The sequence below is a fragment of the Poecilia reticulata genome, chromosome 12 (genome assembly GCF_904066995.2).
Source record: "Poecilia reticulata chromosome 12, P_reticulata-male-v2, whole genome shotgun sequence".
Classification (NCBI taxonomy): Eukaryota; Metazoa; Chordata; class Actinopteri; order Cyprinodontiformes; family Poeciliidae; genus Poecilia; species Poecilia reticulata.
The window spans coordinates 26,350,301-26,370,570 of NC_088841.1; the positions used below are offsets into that span (position 1 = coordinate 26,350,301).

Consider the following 20,270-nt stretch of genomic DNA (forward strand, 5'->3'; position numbering starts at 1 on the left):
AACATCCAACATTTTCTCTGACCCCTTCAAACGGTGGATCCCTGAAACTGGACACACTGAACGATACGGTCACAGTGGAGTATATCCTGTGGTGGAAGCAGAGCAACCAAACGGCCTTTAACGGCCTAGTCAAAGGAAATGCGCACATGCAGACCTGCAGCGCGGAGCAAAGCAGCAGGAAACGCCACAGAGGCGGCAGCTCGGGTTTCATTTAACCCAGCTCTGCAGGGAATTCTGGGTAAAATCCCCACATCTCCTACATAGTGTATGCTCCTCTGCTGTATGTGCAACCAAGCACTAACACACACACACACACACACACACACACACACACACGCACACACACACACCGTGGCACTCCACACTCCAGGAAAGTTGAGGAAATGTCACATTTGTCTCAAAAGTTGGTCTGACAGTAACAAACTTGACAAGAGCAGGAAGTTTTTTTTTTGTCCTTTTTCTTCCCTGAGCATCGACTTGCAGGGAAAGCGATTCAGGCAGGACCCACATACACAAACACAGACGCACACCTGCAGCGCATGACGCAGAGTGTGTGACAGGCGGAGAGCGATCCGCTGGATGCTGCGGCGGCGGCGGCGGCTCGGAGAACAGGAATGATTACAGCTGCAGGTTGGAGTTAAACCACCCGACGCCTCACCGGCTCTCAGGTTAGCTGTGGTTCACATGCTTCCTCTGCTCGGGTTTTACTTTTATAGCTCCGACTTTAACTCGGTCCTGGAACCAAACCTTCCTCTCTCTGGTAAAGAGGCAGCATTATGTGTTTCACAGCATGAAAATGCTGCATGTACGAACAAAAATGTCACCGAGGCGTCGAATCAGGCTGGATCGGATGAGGAGAAGTGGTCAAAACTCGCCTGACAACCACGCCGAGGTTCTTCTACCAAACCAGTCTGCCTTCCTACGAAGTTCTCCAAAGAATTAAACGAACATATATCTGTGTTTATCTGGAATAAAAACATCCAGAGAATTAGAAAGAGAGACAGAGGGAGGACGGTGGACCATCCCTGAATCATTTACGTCACTGGGCAACCAGTATCCACCAGGTTTTGTACTGGTTTACGGATCAGTCAGATGCCGAAAGTCCAGTTTGGGTCCACCTGGACCAACATTCCCAGTTTTGCTTATCTCAGTAATGCGTAGCCCTCTACCATGGGACAAACAGTCCAGTTGTTGGGGGCTCTCTAACGACATGGACCCCATTCAGGACTCACTTTCAAAGCGGAAATGCATTAAGTGCATCTCCTGCGCGTCCTTGATGGATGCAACCTTTCAGAAGTGGCGTGAAAGAGGCAAAACTTGCATAAAGGACCTCTTTGAAAGAGACCAATTTATTTCTTTTGAACGGCTAAAAAGGGACTTCGGTGTCCCGCAGGGCTGACTTCTTCAGGTTTCTCCTGGTACGTAGTTACGTGAAAGCTGGCGTTTCCTCGAACGACGTTTGGATACGAGTCTGACTGGTGAGGGCTTGGTATCGGCTACATACGGTAAAATACGGAACGCTGCATCCTCGTCACTTAGACATCTGAAAGAATCGTGGGAAGAAGCGTCGGGGGAAGCGAGCCGCTCCTCCGTCTCATATGCTGATGCTGAAGCTTCAGATGTTCTGAAACATTCAGTCACCGACTCCATTCAACAAAACGACACCACCCGGCAGCCATTTCTGTATTTTGAGACGGTCTTCATGAGCATGTCGTCCTTCCACCACACCTTCATCCTCCCTTTATGCTAAATATGTGATGTTAGCTTAGCACCTGTTGTCATTTTGTTTTGTTATTACATGTCTAAAACAAATAAAAAGATTTATATGAAATGACTTGAACGCCTTGAAATTGGGTCTCTGTCCCTTTAAGAAGCTCCTGCTCTTCCTGAAGCTCCGCCTCCAGGAAGTCCTCCCAACATGGCTCCTCTTTTAACCCTTTAATGTTTTTTTTTACCAGTGTTGCTGTGAGAAGCAGCTCCTATAATGAGCTCAGCAGATGGTTGCTAATTGCTGCTGGCTAGTCTGGAGGAGCTGAGAGGGGGAGGAGCTACGCCTCGAAGGCGGGGCTAGGTCCACCCATGAATATAACTTTATTATATATTGCACTATTGTAATATTTTACCATATTATCCTGCTACTATGTTTTAATATGACTTAATTATATGACTAATTTTCTTACCACCATAATCATGACTGAAATCGTATTATTGAAACTTTTTGTTGCTCTATTTGGTGACTTTATTCTGGTAATATTAACATCTTTGTCCTATTTTTATTCTCTAAACTTCATTCTACTGTTATAATTTTCATGTTTCTCAGTCTAGAGCTGCAGCTCTGCCTCCAACGCCCAGATATTTATTCATCTCCTTTGAATCTCTGCATGTTTTTAAAACATTTTGATAATTTTTAATCCTCCAAAGGCTCGACGAGCAAAACGGAGCCGTGTGCAGCTTCTTTCCTTTTGAATGCGAGATTCACCGAGGAGACTTCAGTCCCCAAACTCCCAGAGTCGCTCTCATCCCGGAGAGAAAGGAGCGAGCTGCCGGGTTCCGATCCGCCCGGTTCCGATCCGCCGGGTTCCTCTTTCATCTCCAGAACAACGCCGAGGAGTCGGCGGCGACCCCGTTTGTCGCGCGACAGTGACGGCGCTGCGTTTCTCCTCTCCTGATGAGATTTAATTCTCTGGGAGTTTCTCCGTTGGTTGAAAGTGAAGACATCAGAGAGAAACGACTGGAAAACCCAAACGGATCAGCAGGATGGTTCCGCCGCCGCCGCTGCTGCTCTGGCTGCAGATTCATTACGGCTGAGCGGATCAGATTCAGCAGCGGCAAACACAACTCAACTAAAACTCTTTTATTTAAATACGGTTCATTTCAGTTAAACTCTTAACGCAGCTGCTGCTGCAGCAGCTGCTGCAGCTGCTGCTGCTGCTGCTGCTGCTGCTGCTGCTGGAGCTGCTGGAGCTGCTGCTGCTGCTGCTGCAGCTGCTGCTGCTGCTGCTGCTGCTGCTGCTGCTGCTGCTGCTGCTGCTGGAGCTGCAGCTGCTGCTGCTGCTGCTGCTGCTGCTGCTGCTGCTGCTGCAGCTGCTGCTGAAGCTGCTGCTGCGCTGCTGGAGCTGCTGCTGCGGCTGCTGCTGCTGCTGCACTTTAAAAACCAACCACACAGAATAAAGATGAATATGCAGCCGTGCCTGAAGTCATGTGACCTCCAGCTTTCAGCTCATTGGAGGCTAATTAGCCGTTTGTTCATCACCTTATTGATCAATGGATCAAACCTCGAAACCTTTTCTGTAAAGTTTTAGCAGCTAACAGGCAGAAATGCTAACGTCCAGCTGTGCAAAGGTCAAAGGTCAGTATCAGCTGCTGAGCTGCATAGGTGGCTCCGCCCGGCCCGGTTCCTCTGTGTTTAAGCTGTTTTGTAGCTGTGTGGAGCCCGTGTGGGGCTGTGTGGAAGCCGTTTGGAGCCTTTTGCAGCCGTGTGGAGCCATTTGGGGCCGTTTGGGCCTGTGTGGAGCTGTGTGGGGTGTGGAGCCGTTTGGAGCCTTTGCAGCCGTGTGGAGCCATTTGGGGCCGTTTGGGGCTGTGTGGAGCTGTGTGGAGCCGTTGGAACCTTTGCAGCCGTGTGGACTGTGTGGAGCCGTTTGGAACCTTATGCAGCCGTGTGGAGCCATTTGGGGCCGTTTGGGGCTGTGTGGAGCTGTTTGGAGCCGTTTGGACCCTGTTGCAGCCGTGTGGAGCCATTTGGAGCCGTTTGGGGCTGTGTGGAGCCGTGTGGAGCCGTTTGGAACCTTTTGCAGCCGTGTGGAGCCGTTTGGGGCCGTGTGGAGCCTTTTGCAGCCGTGTGGAGCCATTTGGGGCCGTTTGGGGCCGTGTGGAGCTGTGTGGAGCCGTTTGGAACCTTTTGCAGCCGTGTGGAGCCGTTTGGAACCTTTTGCAGCCGTGTGGAGCCGTTTGGAGCCGTGTGGAGCTGTGTGGAGCCATTTGGAACCTTTTGCAGCCGTGTGGAGCCGTTTGGAGCTGCGTGGAGCCGTTTGGAGCCTTTTGCAGCCGTGTGGAGCCGTTTGGAGCCTTTTGGAGCCGTTTGGAGCCTTTTGCAGCCGTGTGGAGCCGTTTGGGGCCGTGTGGAGCCGTTTGGGGCCGTGTGGAGCCGTTTGGAGCCGTTTGGAGCCGTGTGGAGCCGTTTGGAGCCGTGTGGAGCCGTTTGGGGCCGTTTGGGGCTGTGTGGAGCCATTTGGGGCCGTTTGGAGCCGTGTGGAGCCTTTTGCAGCCGTGTGGAGCCGTTTGGGTTCGTGTGGAGCCGTGTGGAGCCATTTGGGGCCGTTTGGAGCTGTGTGGAGCCGTGTGGAGCTGTGTGGAGCCGTGTGGAGCCGTTTGGAGCTGTGTGGAGCTGTGTGGAGCCGTTGGAGCTGTGTGGAGCCGGTGGCCTGGAGCCGTGTGGACTGTGTGGAGCAGTGTGGAGCCGTGTGGAGCCGTTTGGGGCCGTTTGGGGCTGTTTGGGTTCGTGTGGAGCTGTGTGGAGCCGTGTGGAGCCGTGTGGAGCCGTGTGGAGCGGCTGAACGCTGAGGCCCATCAGTCATGAGAGGAGAGTGGACGTGGCGCAGACGTGAGCTAAACGAGGTCAGCTCTCTGCAGACACACCCGAGTTCTTCTTCATGAGCAGAAATGATGAGCCGCTGCAAACATCCATCATTTCCTGAGCAGCTGCTCTGGAAGAGCTTTGACTAAAGAGGCCGACTGCTGCTAATGGAGCCGCCGCTAACCGCTGGACGGTTCTCCCTCTAACAAGCTTCTCAACCAAACACAAGCATGACCTTTGACCCCCAGGAGCCACAAACATTCTGCCTGGCTAAATAAACCCTCCAGGTTTTGCCCGCCTTGATGACCTATGACCCCGCCGTCGTCGCCCGCAGAGCGAATCAGAGCGGAAGCGACGTCGCCAAAGGCTCAGACAGGAAGCAGGAAGTGGACCGTAACCGTGGAAACGAGCGGCACATCATATCAGGAGGAACGAGGCCAGATCTCCGAGAGGAAGCCTGATTGACGAGCGCTTCCCGAACGCTAACGAGGCCCCGGGAACCGACTCGGACCCGCCGGCGTCTGACCGGGTCGAACGTCTCCACACTCTAAACCGACCGGCTTTTTTCACCCAGTCCAGAACCAGCCTGGGTTTCTGATCGCTGTCCAGCCGGGTCCAAACACCCAGAAATGATCGTCACGTTACTTTGAAACAAGTAGAGCAGCGCCATGCTGCGGATGTCGGTCGGTCGGACAGACGTGAGGACTTACCCGGACAGGACGACCTCCAGGGTGATGTTTCCTGAGGAGGAGCGCCGGGAACTGCAGAGACACACACACCACACACACACACACACACACACACACACACACACATCAGATTCAGAACTTGGTACCAATAAAATGACTCGTTGCAGCTTCAGCAAAAACAGAACCAAACTGTTTAATCTGAAGCTAAATAATGGGGAGTCCTGAATCAGGCTGTGGGCAGCGTTAGTTCTCCGTAGGGCACACACAGAAACCAGCTGGGAGTTTGTTTTATTTACTGCCATCAATCACACCTGATGACGTCAGATGGACTGATGCTGCGGAGTTTCACTCTGCTCGTCATTATTCTGGGCCCAATGTAGCCCCATACAATGAAGATTAACAAAAAACATTTTGAAACTAACATTTTTTTTACAACTGACCAAAAAAATAGAGATTTGAAATAGAAAAACAATGTAAATAAAAATTATTATTTTGGGGAAAAAGTTAAAAACTACTTATTACTATCAAAATTAGTTTGGACACAATTCAGCCCCATAAAAAAGTTTTTTTTTTTCAACCAATAAAAAAAATTTAATCATAATTTTAAACCTAACAATAATTTAAAACCAAATAAAGTTCTAAACTACTTTCCATTTTCAAAACAATTTTGAACACATATGTGATGGCCTCAATGTATCCCCATACAAAATGTTTAACAAAGCAATTTCAAGAAAAAAATGTTTTTGCGACGGATAAAAAAAGATTTTGAAACAGAAAAACAATGTGAGCCGAAAAGTAAATTTGAAACAAAAAACTTTAAAACTAAAAAATTATTATGAACAAAAAAAAAAACTTAAGTGAAAAAAAACCCCTGAAAATTATTTCTGAAAAATAATTTTTAAAATGACAACAAAAAAAGCAAAACTGAAAAAAGTTCAAAACTACTTTTAGATTCAAACTTATTTTGGGCACAAATGTTATGGCCCAATTTAGCCCCATACAACAAAGCCTGTTAGTAAAACTAACTGTTTAAACTGGACTGATTCAGCAGCTGAGTCACGTGATGTTCGCGTCACCAGACGGCGCCCGGGCCTCAGCCAGCCGTCCAATCAGAGGCCTGATGGAGTATCCGCGGCTTATCAGCTCGTTCAGCTGCTTAGCGCCTCCGTTTCGGGTTTTATTGAGGATTCAATTAGCCCGCCGGCCGCAGTTATCACGGCGGCCCAGATGGTACATCCACAAAACGTTTCCGTGTCGGGGCATCACTCACGGCGTTTATGGGCCGACCGCACGGAGACAGACGGCTTATTAACGGCGGCTCTGGGCGGAGGGAGCCCGCTATCTGGTTCTGACTGATTGATGGAACCGGGCCCTCGGATCCGTCACTTTAAGCCTAAGTAGGAAAAACGGATCCGGTCTCGACCCGGTTCTACGAACATCAACAACAAACTCGGAACAACACGGACGGAGAAGCTGCTTCCGGAAGAGCGAGGAGCGGACCGGAAGAGAAACCGTGGTCAGCCTGTGGTCATGTGGTCAGTCTGTGGTCATGTGGTCAATTTGTGGTCATGTGGTCAGTCTGTGGTCTGTTTGTGGTCATGTGGTCTGTTTGTGGTCAGTCTGTGGTCAAGTGGTCAGTCTGTGGTCATGTGTCTGTTTGTGGTCAGTCTGTGGTTAGGTGGTCAGTCTGTGGTCATGTGGTCAGGTGGTCTGTTTGTGGTCAGTCTGTGGTCAGTCTGTGGTCTGTTTGTGGTCATGTGTCTGTTTGTGGTCAGTCTGTGGTGATGTGGTCAGTCTGTGGTCAGGTGGTCAGTCTGTGGTCATGTTCTAACATTACATATAAATTCTGGCCCAAACCTTCATATTGTTGCATCACTAATAATCAATTCTTTCTTCCTAATAAGCAGATTCTGTTTCCTTCAGTAAATCTGTGCAGTGAACTGAGCTCTGGTCCGGTTTCATTGGGTCGACCCGGTCCAGTCAGCGGCTCCTCATGCCAACACAACGTGTTTAAAGTCCAGGAGGTTCTGAAGTGGCGCCTTCAAACAGCAGCAGGTGGTGAAGGAGTCGGCCATTGTTCAGCGGAAACATTCATCAGCTCAAGTCAAAGCACAAGCAGCGTGAGCAATTAATCGTCCTGGAAACCGGAGCCGGATCGGGCTGCATGCTGGAAACCGGAGCTGGATCCGGCTGCATGCTGGAAACCGGAGCCGGATCCGGCTGCATGCTGGAAACCAGAACTGGATCCGGCTGCATGCTGGAAACCGGAACTGGATCCGGCTGCATGCTGGAAACCGGAACTGGATCCGGCTGCATGCTGGAAACCGGAACTGGATCCGGCTGCATGCTGGAAACCGGAACTGGATCCGGCTGCATGCAACAGGATCGGGCTGCATGCTGGAAACCGGAGCCGGATCCGGCTGCATGCTGGAAACCAGAACTGGATCCAGCTGCATGCTGGAAACCGGATCTGGATCCGGCTGCATGCTGGAAACCAGAACTGGATCCGGCTGCATGCTGGAAACCAGAACTGGATCCGGCTGCATGCTGGAAACCAGAACTGGATCCGGCTGCATGCTGGAAACCAGAACTGGATCCGGCTGCATGCTGGAAACCAGAACTGGATCCGGCTGCATGCTGGAAACCGGAACTGGATCCGGCTGCATGCTGGAAACCGGAGCCGGATCCGGCTGCATGCTGGAAACCGGAGCCGGATCCAGCTGCATGCTGGAAACCAGAACTGGATCCGGCTGCATGCTGGAAACCAGAACTGGATCCGGCTGCATGCTGGAAACCAGAACTGGATCCGGCTGCATGCTGGAAACCGGAGCCGGATCCGGCTGCATGCTGGAAACCGGAGCCGGATCCGGCTGCATGCTGGAAACCGGAACCGGATCAGGCTGCATGCTGGAAACCAGAACTGGATCCGGCTGCATGCTGGAGAGGAGTCACCCTGGATCTACGTCAGCCAGAACTCACCTTGTACTTCCCGCTGGTGGAGACGCTGGACCTCCACTTGACGGAGTAGTACCGGACCTCCGACGACTTCTGGTTCTTGGTCATGGAGTTGTCGGCCCAGGAGACGCGGACCGAGTCGGAGGACAGCGCCACGGCCTGGACTCCTACTGGGGGGATCATGGGAGTGCTGGTGTCTGGCATGGGAGTTGGGAATTTATCAAAGAGGTGGAAAAGGTCGTCCTCTAACGGGTCAATGGGGTCTGATTTACACCCGGCGAATTAAACGCAGGCATGATGGCGAACAGGCAGAGAGGAGATGAAGAGGAGGTGAAGAGGAGGTGAGGAACAAACCGGAGAGAAAACAGAAGTCAGAGACAAAAGCAGCTAACAGGAAGGGGAGCCGCTGACCCGCAGAGACTGACCAGCACAACAACACCTCACATAAACCGTGTTTGCAGGCCGGTCGCTGCCGAAGCGTTCCCTGGGGGTCAGCGGCTCCGGACGTTCACACACAACATGCTGCCGTTGGCTGCTTCATCCGAGGAGGTTCAACTCGTTTCCATCCAGCTGTCAGAGGCTCCTGGAGGCTTTCACCTCATTATTTAACCTCATTATTTAACCTCATTATTTAACCTCATTATTTTACCTCATTATTTGACCTCAATATTTGACCTCATTATTTGACCTCATTATTTAACTTCATTTGACCTCATTATTTAACCTCATTATTTGACCTCATTATTTAACCTCATTATTTAACCTCATTATTCGACCTCATTATTTAACCTCATTATTCGACCTCATTATTTAACCTCATTGTTTAACCTCATTATTTTTACCTCATTATTTAACCTCATTATTTGACCTCATTATTAACCTCATTATTTAACCTCATTATTTACCTCATTATTTAACCTCATTATTTTACCTCATTATTTAACCTCATTATTTAACCTTATTTAACCTCATTATCTAACCTCATTATTTGACCTCATTATTTAACCTCATTATTTACCTCATTATTTGACCTCATTATTTAACCTCATTATTTAACCTCATTATTTGACCTCATTATTTGACCTCATTATTTGACCTCATTATTTAACCTCATTATTTAACCTCATTATTTGACCTCATTATTTGACCTCATTATTTAACCTCATTATTTAACCTCATTATCTAACCTCATTATTTGACCTCATTATTTAACCTCATTATTTGACCTCATTATTTAACCTCATTATTTAACCTTTTATTTGACCAGGGAGCTAAAGAACCTGCAGCATGGATCAACCCGTCCAGTCAGATCCGTCAGAATGCAGAGAAATACTTTATTTAATGAAACGTGAGGCACACTGAGTGGCAGAACCTGATGGAGGAAACCAGCTGAAGGCAGCGAGGAGCAGGAAACCAGCTGCTCTGTGACCTTTGACCTACAGGCAACCAAACATCTGCATCGCGTTCAGCTTCTTTTTTTTTTTTTTTAGGCTCCTGCATTTATTTAAGCAAAACGGCCGAAAGGGAAGCAGAACGAATCAAGAGGGATAAAGGAGGAGAAGAAGATTCTACAACAGAAAGACAGGAAGTGGAAACAGACACCAATCAATAACTGAATCAATAATCGACTGATTGAGTTATTGGTCTGTGCAAGAAATTAAATACGTTTTCTGTCTGTGTTTTATTAAAGTTATTTGTTTATTGAATTATTTCTAATACTCTATGAAAAAGGCATAAATGGAAAACTAGATTTTTTTAAAATCGTGATCGATAATCGATAGATTATTGATCAGTCGTTCTGCATGTTTTGCCTGTAGTTCCTGAACAGGAAGAATCGGTGTGGTGTCATCAGGACTCTGAGCCAATCAGCAGCGGAGAACCGGAGCGACGGATGAGAGGAGGAGGAAGAGGAGGATGAGGAGGCTGCAGTAAACGCCGCCGCCCATCAGCACGCCGCCTCACTCCTGATGTTCCTCTCTCTCCTCTCGCCCGTCTCCTCCGGTCGCTTCGACCCTCAGGTCGCTGATTAAATGGCGGCTCGGCGGCGGCTCAGAGCCGCTGCAGTGAGGGGGCGGCCAGGCGAAGACCGGGCAGTCTATTAACGAGGCGCCGCCGTTAACGAGACGTTTTTATAAAGCTGGGGAATAAAAGCTGTGTGTGTGTGTCAGTGTCAGTGTGTGTGTGTGTGTGTCAGTGTGTGTGTGTGTATGTGTCAGTGTGTGTGTTAGTGTGTGTGTGTGTGTGTGTGTTAGTGTGTGTGTGTCAGTGTCAGTGTGTGTATGTGTCAGTGTGTGTGTTAGTGTGTATGTGTCAGTGTGTGTGTGTGTGTGTCAGTGTGTGTGTCAGTGTGTGTGTGTGTCAGTGTGTGTGTGTGTGTGTCAGTGTGTGTCAGTGTGTGTGTGTGTATCAGTGTGTGTGTGGTCAGTAACAGCTTCAGTCTCTCCGCTCATCGATTCCTGACCGACACGTTGGAATGAAGAAACTCATCCAGATTCTCTGACTGTCAGCATGCAGCAGCAAAAATAAGTACACCCCATCTGCACCAAGGCAGGAGGGAAAAATAAGTACACCCCGTCTGCACCAAGGCAGGAGGGAAAAATAAGTACACCCCATCTGCACCAAGGCAGGAGGGAAAAATAAGTACACCCCGTCTGCTGCCATAGAAGGAAAGCAGCCAGTCGTGATCACATGACTGAATGACCAGGATGTTAGAGGTTCATCCATCCATCCATCCATCCATCCATCCATCCATCCATCCATCCATCCATCCCTCCCTCCCTCCCTACCGGTCAGTGATCGGGTCACGGCGCTCTCGTACAGAGGAACTCCCTCCCCTGCGTTGTTGAAGGCCTTCAGTGAGATGACGTAGTGAGAGCTCGGCTCTGAGGGCGAGAGAAAGAGAGAGATCAGGTGAGGCTCCTTCTACATCAGCACTCCAAGATGGCCGCCATTGTGCGGCCCCACTCATATAAACAGAGGAGGGGTGAAAGGTCACGGCCGACGTGAGCAGAATCAGTGAAATCCCTCTGCTGCCCCAGCAGGTTCTGGTCCCGACCCGACCCGACCCGACCCGTGGCTCCGCCATGTTCCCTCCGTGTCACCAAACCGCCGCATGAATTAACAGCAGGCATGAATTATGAATGCGGCGCTGCTCAGCAGCTGGATGCGAGTTTTTCATTACGCCTCCATTACGAGACCTGAGAGGGAAATTTCCAGCGCCGCAGAAAGACGGGTCCAATTTGTTTTGCTCTCCGCTGGCATGCAAATCGCTGGGCGCTCCGCTCCCACGGGGGAGGATGTCCCCCCCTCTGCAGGCGTCTCACAATTAGATTTCCACTCCAAACAGCTTTCTTATTAAACTGCCTTAAATTATTGATTGTAATTAAATGAGGGGGTTTCATCGTCGTAATGAATTAATGGAAGACGGGGAGCGCTGTGTCAATACTGGCAGCAGGATTTATGAGGGATGAGCGGCTGGTTCATCCGGGTCCGACTCCGGCTGCTGGCACCAAACAGACGGAGAACCGACGTCTATGCTGTCTGATAACGGAGAAACTTTAAAATGAAAACAGTATTTAAAAGAGCAAAACGCATAGCTGGACGAAACGATCCCAATATGGCTTCCAGGATGTCACGGAAAATGTGTTTCTGTCGCTAAAATCACCAAATCCATGAGTGTTTGGTGTGGAATCAGGCCGACGTTTGTTAAACAACAGAACTTCAACATGTTTTCAGGATCTTGTCCATTTTCAAAATGGCCACCGTGGTTAGAATGGAGTTTATGTTTTCACTCAAGTCAGCAGTAGCTACTGCCAGTGGTGGGCGGAGCTAACCAAACAGACAGGTTCACTAACCACTGATTGGCTAAGCAAGAATCTTAGGTCTGCTAATGCTAAACCAGTACACACAAGATAATTAGTGCAAGCTAACGCTACACACTGAGAAAATAACCGAAGCTAATGCTACATAAAAAAACAAGAGAGGCTAATGCTACACTGAGAAACACAAAATAATGTCAGTGTAAGCTAAATCTAAATACATTAAAAACTAGCAGGAGCTAATGCTAAACTGCTAAACACATAAAAGATTAGCATGCGCCAATGCTAAACTGCTAAAAGAAACTAGCAAAACCTAAAGTTAAACCACTAAACAGATCATAAAGCTAGCAGAAGCTAAAGCTAAACAGATCAAAAAGTTAGCAAAAGCTAAAGCTCAACCGCTAAACAGATTAAAAAGTTAGCATAAGCTAATGTTAAACCGCTAAACAGATAAAAAAAATAGCAGAAGTTAATGCTAAACCACTAAACAGATGAAAAAACTACCAGAAGCTAAAGCTCAACCGCTAACAGATCAAAAAGCTAGCAGAAGCTAATGCTAAACAGATAAAAAATAGCTGAAGCTAACGCTAAACAGATGAAAAAACTAGCAGAAGCTAAAGCTAAACCACTAAACAGATGAAAAAAACTAGCAGAAGCTAAAGCTAAACCACTAAACAGAAGAAAAAACTAGCAGAAGCTAAAGCTAAACCACTAAACAGAAGAAAAAACTAGCAGAAGCTAAAGCTAAACCACTAAACAGAAGAAAAAACTAGCAGAAGCTAAAGCTAAACCACTAAACAGAAGAAAAAACTAGCAGAAGCTAAAGCTAAACCACTAAACAGAAGAAAAAACTAGCAGAAGCTAAAGCTAAACCGCTAAACAGATGAAAAACTAGCAGAAGCTAAACTGCTAAACAGATGAAAAAACTAGCAGAAGCTAAAGCTAAACCACTAAACAGATGAAAAACCTAACACTCGACATAGAAAGTGTGCATGTATGAGGCGAGTTGGACCCGGGTCGGTCAGGGAGGGACCAGAACCCACCCAGGTTCTCGATGGAGTAGTATCTCTGCTTGCTGTCCACTCGGACCGTCTCGGCGTAGGGGCTTCCCACTCCGTAGCCGATGATGTAGCCGCGGACCAGGATGCTGGGGCTGAGCGGCGGCGTCCAGGACATGATGATGCTGTTGGGCAGCGGCCGGACGTGCAGCGAGCTGGGCTGGTCCGGAACCTGACTCTCTGCCACGACAAAACCACAGAAGAAGAAGATGAGTCAGCGCACGTCGTGTTACCCCTCAGCCTCAGATTAGATCAGATTACTGCCCGGCTGCCCCCTGGGGGCTTCACATCGCCTCCCTGAGCGACAATCCATCGAAATGAAGTTTCCGTCTCTGAGAAACGCAGTTAGCAAAGACGTGTTTGTTGTTGTTATCTGAGCGCCTCCTGCTGAGCAGAGCGTCGTGTTCCTGATCTGCAGCATGAAGAGGAATCATCAACGCTGCCGTTTGTCTTTTCACTCATCTGAGGTCACAAATGAAGCGTCAGCTAATTGTTTCTTAACACGCGTTTGTTTGTACAGCCTGTTCAGAGTGAAGAAACTGTCTCAGCACCTTCCTGTGGACGTGATTAAAGGAGAACCAACAGGAAACTAATGGGGATCAAAAAGGACCGATTATTAAATCAACTATAATCCTAATATTTTACTCTTTAACCCTCCTGTTATGTTCGTTTCTGAGGTACAGCAATAATGTTCGTGGGTCAATTTGAGTTTCATCATGCTATAGTGTCAGGAACCAAAACATTTCTTTAACTGGTTATTAACTCCAATACTAAACATCTCAATCAAAATTTGTGCAATTATGTTTTTTTTTTATTTCTCAGAAATTAAGGATTAATGACGACAACTTACTCAGTTACTCATTTGGACATAAAAAATGGTGAAACACAGCGCTGGAGTTTCCTAGCTGTTAGCTTAGCTCTCGTTAAAGTGAACGGGGCTAATTAGCTCGGGTGGCTAACGTGCTAACTGGGTGAAAGGTCAGCGTAACTGGGTCAGCTCCAGAACTTTATGGTTTATCTAAATGTTAAGAAGATCCAAACGCTTTTATTGTTAAATAACATTTACCGTAATAATTAGAGCTTTTTGGGCTTTTTTTTTCAGTAATGTTCGTGGGTCAATTTGAGTTTTATCATGTAATATAGTGTCAGGAACCAAAACATTTCTTTAACTGGTTATTAACTCCAATACTAAACATCTCAATCAAAATTTGTGCAATTATGTTTTTTTTTATTTCTCAGAAATTAAGGATTAATGACGACAACTTACTCAATTACTCATTTGGACATAAAAAATGGGATTTACATTTTTTATGTCCACTGAAAAAAACCTAGACACAAAAAAAAAACAATAATTTCCTTGAAAGTGATTTTTGGTAAATTTTTTTATATTACATTTAATTTTTTTTTTTTTCAAAGGGTGATCTTTATAATTGAACTTGAGACACACAAACTGTTTATTCATACTTAGTGATGAATAAATGATCAATTTATATGTAGAGTTCACCTATTAAGACAAATAGAAAAAGTTTCATGCAATAAAAATACTTGCAACTATTTTAAAAATATTTTTAAACTTTGAAACGGGTCAATTTGACCCGCAACATAACAGGAGGGTTAAATGTTTAGATAAACATCCAAACATGTTTTACTGACTTCTTTATGAAGAAAGCAAATGAAGTCAAGCTTCACACTTACAGCCAAGTTTTAGTTTCCGTTCTTGAAAAGACATAAAACATTAATACATACTGCATTTTTCTGTGATCTTATGATCACAGCCTTTGTTTCTGATTCTCATTCTGGGTGATATTTTCTCGCCGTCTCCGTCTCCCCTCCGTCCCCCAGAGACCAAAGCTTCGCTCATCGACCAGCCGCGGTTCTCCGCTGCTTAAATATTTATGTGTGTTTGGAAAGAGGAGGAAGACGCAGCTTGTTGAACAGATTACCGTCCAGATCGTTCTCCGGCGTCTGGGCGGTGCTCCAGTCGCTGGACGGACCCGTTCCGTTCACCGTCATGGCCGCCACCTGGAAGCTGTACTGACTGCCCTTCTCCAGACCTGAGCGCCGACAGAGCAGACACAGTTTGGGTCGTTACTCCTGACATTCAGCGCTGAACTTTTCAGGGCTGCTGCTGCTGCTGTGAATAACCAAAGATGCCTGAGTGACTCTGAGGAAACGAGGATCAGAGGAAACATGTCAGAAACATTCAGGTTTTAAAAAACGGCCAGAGGATTTTATGATCCACAGAAAAACATTTCTGATCTGAAGTGGTTGACTGACTGGGGTTAACTTAGTTAGATGGGTTGGTTTGATCAGTTGGGTTGATTGGTCAGTAGGTTGGGATGGTAAGATCCCAACCTACTGACCTACTGATGGTTGGTTGGTTAGGCTAAGTGACTAGTTGTGTTGGTTGGTTGGTTAGGCTAAGTGACTAGTTGTGTTGGCTGGTTGGTTGGTTAGGCTAAGTGACTAGTTGTGTTGGCTGGTTGGTTGGTTAGGCTAAGTGACTAGTTGTGTTGGCTGGTTGGTTGGTTAGGCTAAGTGACTAGCTGTGTTGGTTGGTTGGTTAGGCTAAGTGACTAGTTGTGTTGGTTGGTTGGTTAGGCTAAGTGACTAGCTGTGTTGGTTGGTTGGTTAGGCTAAGTGACTAGTTGTGTTGGCTGGTTGGTTGGTTAGGCTAAGTGACTAGCTGTGTTGGTTGGTTAGGCTAAGTGACTAGTTGTGTTGGCTGGTTGGTTGGTTAGGCTAAGTGACTAGCTGTGTTGGTTGGTTGGTTAGGCTAAGTGACTAGCTGTGTTGGTTGGTTGGTTGGTTAGGCTAAGTGACTAGCCGTGTTGGTTGGTTGGTTAGGCAAAGTGACTAGCCGTGTTGGTTGGTTGGTTGGTTGGTTAGGCTAAGTGACTAGCCGTGTTGGTTGGTTGGTTGGTTAGGCTAAGTGACTAGCTGTGTTGGTTGGTTGGTTGGTTAGGCAAAGTGACTAGTTGTGTTGGTTGGTTGGTTAGGCTAAGTGACTAGCCGTGTTGGTTGGTTGGTTGGTTAGGCTAAGTGACTAGCTGTGTTGGTTGGTCCGTCTGTTGGTTTCACTGCGTTGAGTTTGGCTTGGATAGTTTGGTCAGGTTGGACAGTCGGGTTCATCGGTCAGATGGATTTTAGTTTGTTGGGTTGACTGGTTAGCTAAATAGTGGGTGGATGGCAGCTGTTTGAACAGTGGAGGAGTTCAGGTAACTAGTTACCAATCTGGTCAGTCAGATTGGTTAGTTGGTTTAGGCTCCTCAGCTTGGTTGAATAATTTGGATTATAAAAATAAACAGACTCACTTCCCAGCTTTAGTAAAATATAATTTTAAAAAACAGAAAACGGTTTCTGATGTGTTTCAGGTGTTTTGTTGTAAATCAGGAAAATATCTGGAAAATCCAATCATCACTTTTGGTCCAGACTTCGGTTTGGTTCAGTCGTTGAGCCGTTTGTTGACGTAAACCAGTAAATATTAACATTACAGCCTAGTCATTGTGTTTTATATCACCATAAAGGTTAGAAACACAGAAGCTGAAGATGTTGAAGCTTTGACTAAACATGCTGACACTGCGCTGGATTAAACTCAATCCTACATTAAAACAGATCTATAGATATACAGATATGAATATATCTATATATATGTTGTGCGTATTAAAGGTTTGGTTCCCGGAGGCTCACAGCAGACAGACAGACAGACAGACAGACAGAGATAACCGTCGATGAAGGAAATAATGAAAACGGAGATCCGTTTCATTCAAATCTGGCGGAGCTCAAATTGAAATAATAGCTGGTGGCACTTTGAATGCAGCCACACACACAGGCTCCCGGTCGGCCATGTTTTATGCTAATAAAGGTTTTTGTGAGGCAGGAGAAGAAAACAGACATGAGCAGGAACAATTCCCCAGAGTTTTATACATTCGTCTATTCCAAAAAGATTTGTTCATGTTGAAGACAGGAAACCCTTTGACTAAAGTCCTGCTGTTTCATTAATGGTTTATAAATCCAGCTGTTACTGACAGATGAACCATAAAACACGTGAAGTGAATCAGAAACGGCTGGACTCACCTGTGAACAAGTACCAGAAGTTGTTGGGTTCGATGGCCTCCTGGTCTCCACGGCGACCAGTCTTCCTGTATTTGATCTTGTACGCGGTGATGATGCCGTTCTGGGCGCTGCGAGGCGGCGGCTGCCATGACACCTTGATGCTCTGAGGGAAGAACAGAGAAGAAAAACAGATTTGTCATCTTTCACGGTCTGTTTGCGGCTGTTTGGTTGGACTGGTCAGTTGGTTTGGTTGGACTGGTCAGCTGTTTGGTTGGACTGGTCAGTTGGTTTGGTTGACCTGGTCAGTTGTTTGGTTGGGCTGGTCAGCTGTTTGGTTGAACTGGTCAGCTGTTTGGTTGAACTGGTCAGCTGTTTGGTTGGACTGGTCAACTGTTTGGTTGAACTGGTCAGTTGGTTTAGTTGGACTGGTCAGTTGGTTTAGTTGAACTGGTCAGTTGGTTTGGTTGACCTGGTCAGTTGTTTGGTTGGGCTGGTCAGTTGTTTGGTTGGACTAGTCAACTGTTTGGTTGAACTGGTCAGCTGTTTGGTTGAACTGGTCAGCTGTTTGGTTGGACTGGTCAACTGTTTGGTTGAACTGGTCAGTTGGTTTGGTTGGACTGGTCAGCTGTTTGGTTGGACTGGTCAGCTGTTTGGTTGGACTAGTCAACTGTTTGGTTGAACTGGTCAGTTGGTTTGGTTGACCTGGTCAGTTGTTTGGTTGGGCTGGTCAGCTGTTTGGTTGAACTGGTCAGCTGTTTGGTTGGACTGGTCAGCTGTTTGGTTGAACTGGTCAGTTGGTTTAGTTGGACTGGTCAGCTGTTTGGTTGGACTGGTCAGCTGTTTGGTTGGACTGGTCAGTTGTTTGGTTGGACTGGTCAGCTGTTTGGTTGGACTGGTCAGCTGTTTGGTTGAACTGGTCAGCTGTTCGGTTGGACTGGTCAGTTGTTTGGTTGGACTGGTCAGCTGTTTGGTTGAACTGGTCAGCTGTTTGGTTGGACTGGTCAGCTGTTTGGTTGGACTGGTCAGCTGTTTGGTTGAACTGGTCAGCTGTTCGGTTGGACTGGTCAACTGTTTGGTTGAACTGGTCAGCTGTTTGGTTGGACTGGTCAGTTGGTTTGGTTGGACTGGTCAGCTGTTTGGTTGGACTGGTCAGCTGTTTGGTTGAACTGGTCAGCTGTTCGGTTGGACTGGTCAACTGTTTGGTTGAACTGGTCAGCTGTTTGGTTGGACTGGTCAGCTGGTTAGATTGGACTGGTCAGTTGGTTGAGTTGAGCCTGATCAGACACTGGTTTAGTTGGTTAAGTTGGGTTGACTGGTCCAGCCAAACAACTTTACCGAACTGTCCAGTCTTTACCCTAACTGTACTCAGTGATCTGAGGCGTCTGACATGTTGACCGATGGAAAACGAGGCGACAGCAGAGCTGCTGCTCTACATGTTTGTTCCTCTGGAGAAGGAAAAAGATCCACCAGGATTCAGTCACAGTGTTTTAGCTGCTCCTCCAGCTCACAGCTCCATTTCCTGGCTATGGCTGCCACCACATCAGGCAGTTAGCGCCTGATATTCATGTTGAGTCCCACCAGCAGACGGTCCAGCAGTCCAGCACACGGAGGATCGAGCCAACCCGCAGGACGGTTGATCACACCAGAAACCTCCTATAAACATCCACCCTGGTCTCAGATTGTCGGTACGGCAGGAATCCAGGACCGTCTGTGTTTTCATGACACTGTAAAAACAAACTGTAAATCTGACCTGTGGTCAGCGCCGACGCCGTTAAGCTTCTGTTTCTGCTGCTCGTCTGGATTCATCGTCTGCTGCGCTTCCATCTGTATGCATGCGGAGTGTTTGGGTGTGTTTGCGTGCGAGCCGCTGTGTGTTGAATGAATTTTAATTGCTTTATTTGCATGTTAACAACCCACCTCTGCCACACACACAAACACAGATGCAGCAGATGTTGGCTGGGCCTCCTGTGAGCTCTGCTGCCATCAGCCGCTCCGCTCACAGCGACCCGGAGCGTGTTCGCCGGGCTGAACACTAATCAATGAACATTAATGGATCAGAAAAGTAATTCTGTTTTCTCTCATCAACTAATTCAGTCATAAGTTGAGCTGCTTCTTGTTTCTACTCCCAGCAGCAGCGCAGAACAGAAGCGCAGAAAATGACAACCTGGTTGCTGATATTTACTTTCCGTCGGTTTCGGTTCCTCAGTCAGTTTGAGTTTTGGTTTGTTGGTATTCAGGGACACCTCAGGGCTCTGCTCTCTCACCAGGCCTTTTCACGCCATGAACCTCAGACTCCCAGCACAAATCCAACTCCTGTCATCTGCAGAAATACTCAGATGGCTCTGCAGTCAGCAGGAGTCTAAGAGACGAACCAGAAGCTAAGAGGAATCTGATGATCGTAGAGTCCAGACAGGATTAGGTCCAAATTTTAACATTTTACAAAAAAAAAAAAGAAAACGTGAATTAGCCGTGCTTGCAACTGCTAGCTTGAAGCGTAACTTCATGAAGATATAGAGATATAAACAGTTTTCAGAGTTTCATGCCTCTGGTAAGGCACAAACCCACCACAAAACACCAAGCAGGTAAATACGTCACTATTTCTCCACAGTGACAAAAATCACAAACTGTCCATAAAAACTATAAACAGTAAAATAAAGAACTGCACTAAAATTATGAACATGGACCTGAATCGTCCAGCTGCTTGTGTGGAGTCAAATATCGTTTGGTTTCTATTGACGTGAGGCTGAATCCACAATCTGCTGCTGCAGACATTCGGTTAGCGGGACCCTGTGGAGAACCAGGACTGGTTCTGGTTCTGGTTCTGGTTCTGGGGACGGCTGTGGAACCTCCGGAGATGAGGATGGAACTCATAAAAATCAAGAAAGTGAACATCTTCAGTCAGAGGCTCGTTTTTGAACCGCTGTAACACGGACTGCTACAGGAGCTCCTCTCTGGCCGCAACCATCAGAATCTACAGCAACTCTGAAGAAAGTTAAATAATTTGATTGACAGCAGCATTTGATTCGCCTTTAGGATGAACGGATGAATTCATGAATGCTGCAGTGAACCTGTTTGCTCTTTTCTGCTGTTGCTCTGGTTTCCATGGCGACTGTTTCCT

General features: G+C 47.2%; 1 protein-coding gene across 1 annotated transcript in view; it reads right to left on the reverse strand.

Annotated features, from left to right (window-relative positions):
* The window catches only part of dcc (DCC netrin 1 receptor), a 166,135-nt gene that overhangs the window by 42,179 nt on the left and 103,686 nt on the right, over positions 1 to 20,270 (reverse strand). The window contains exons 15-19 of the mRNA XM_081613898.1: positions 17,174 to 17,315; positions 15,040 to 15,150; positions 13,082 to 13,276; positions 11,007 to 11,102; positions 8,245 to 8,483 (exon numbers count right to left, since the gene is read on the reverse strand). Coding sequence (XP_081470024.1) covers positions 8,245 to 8,483; positions 11,007 to 11,102; positions 13,082 to 13,276; positions 15,040 to 15,150; positions 17,174 to 17,315 — 783 coding nt within the window. The remainder of the gene's footprint in view (positions 1 to 8,244; positions 8,484 to 11,006; positions 11,103 to 13,081; positions 13,277 to 15,039; positions 15,151 to 17,173; positions 17,316 to 20,270) is intronic.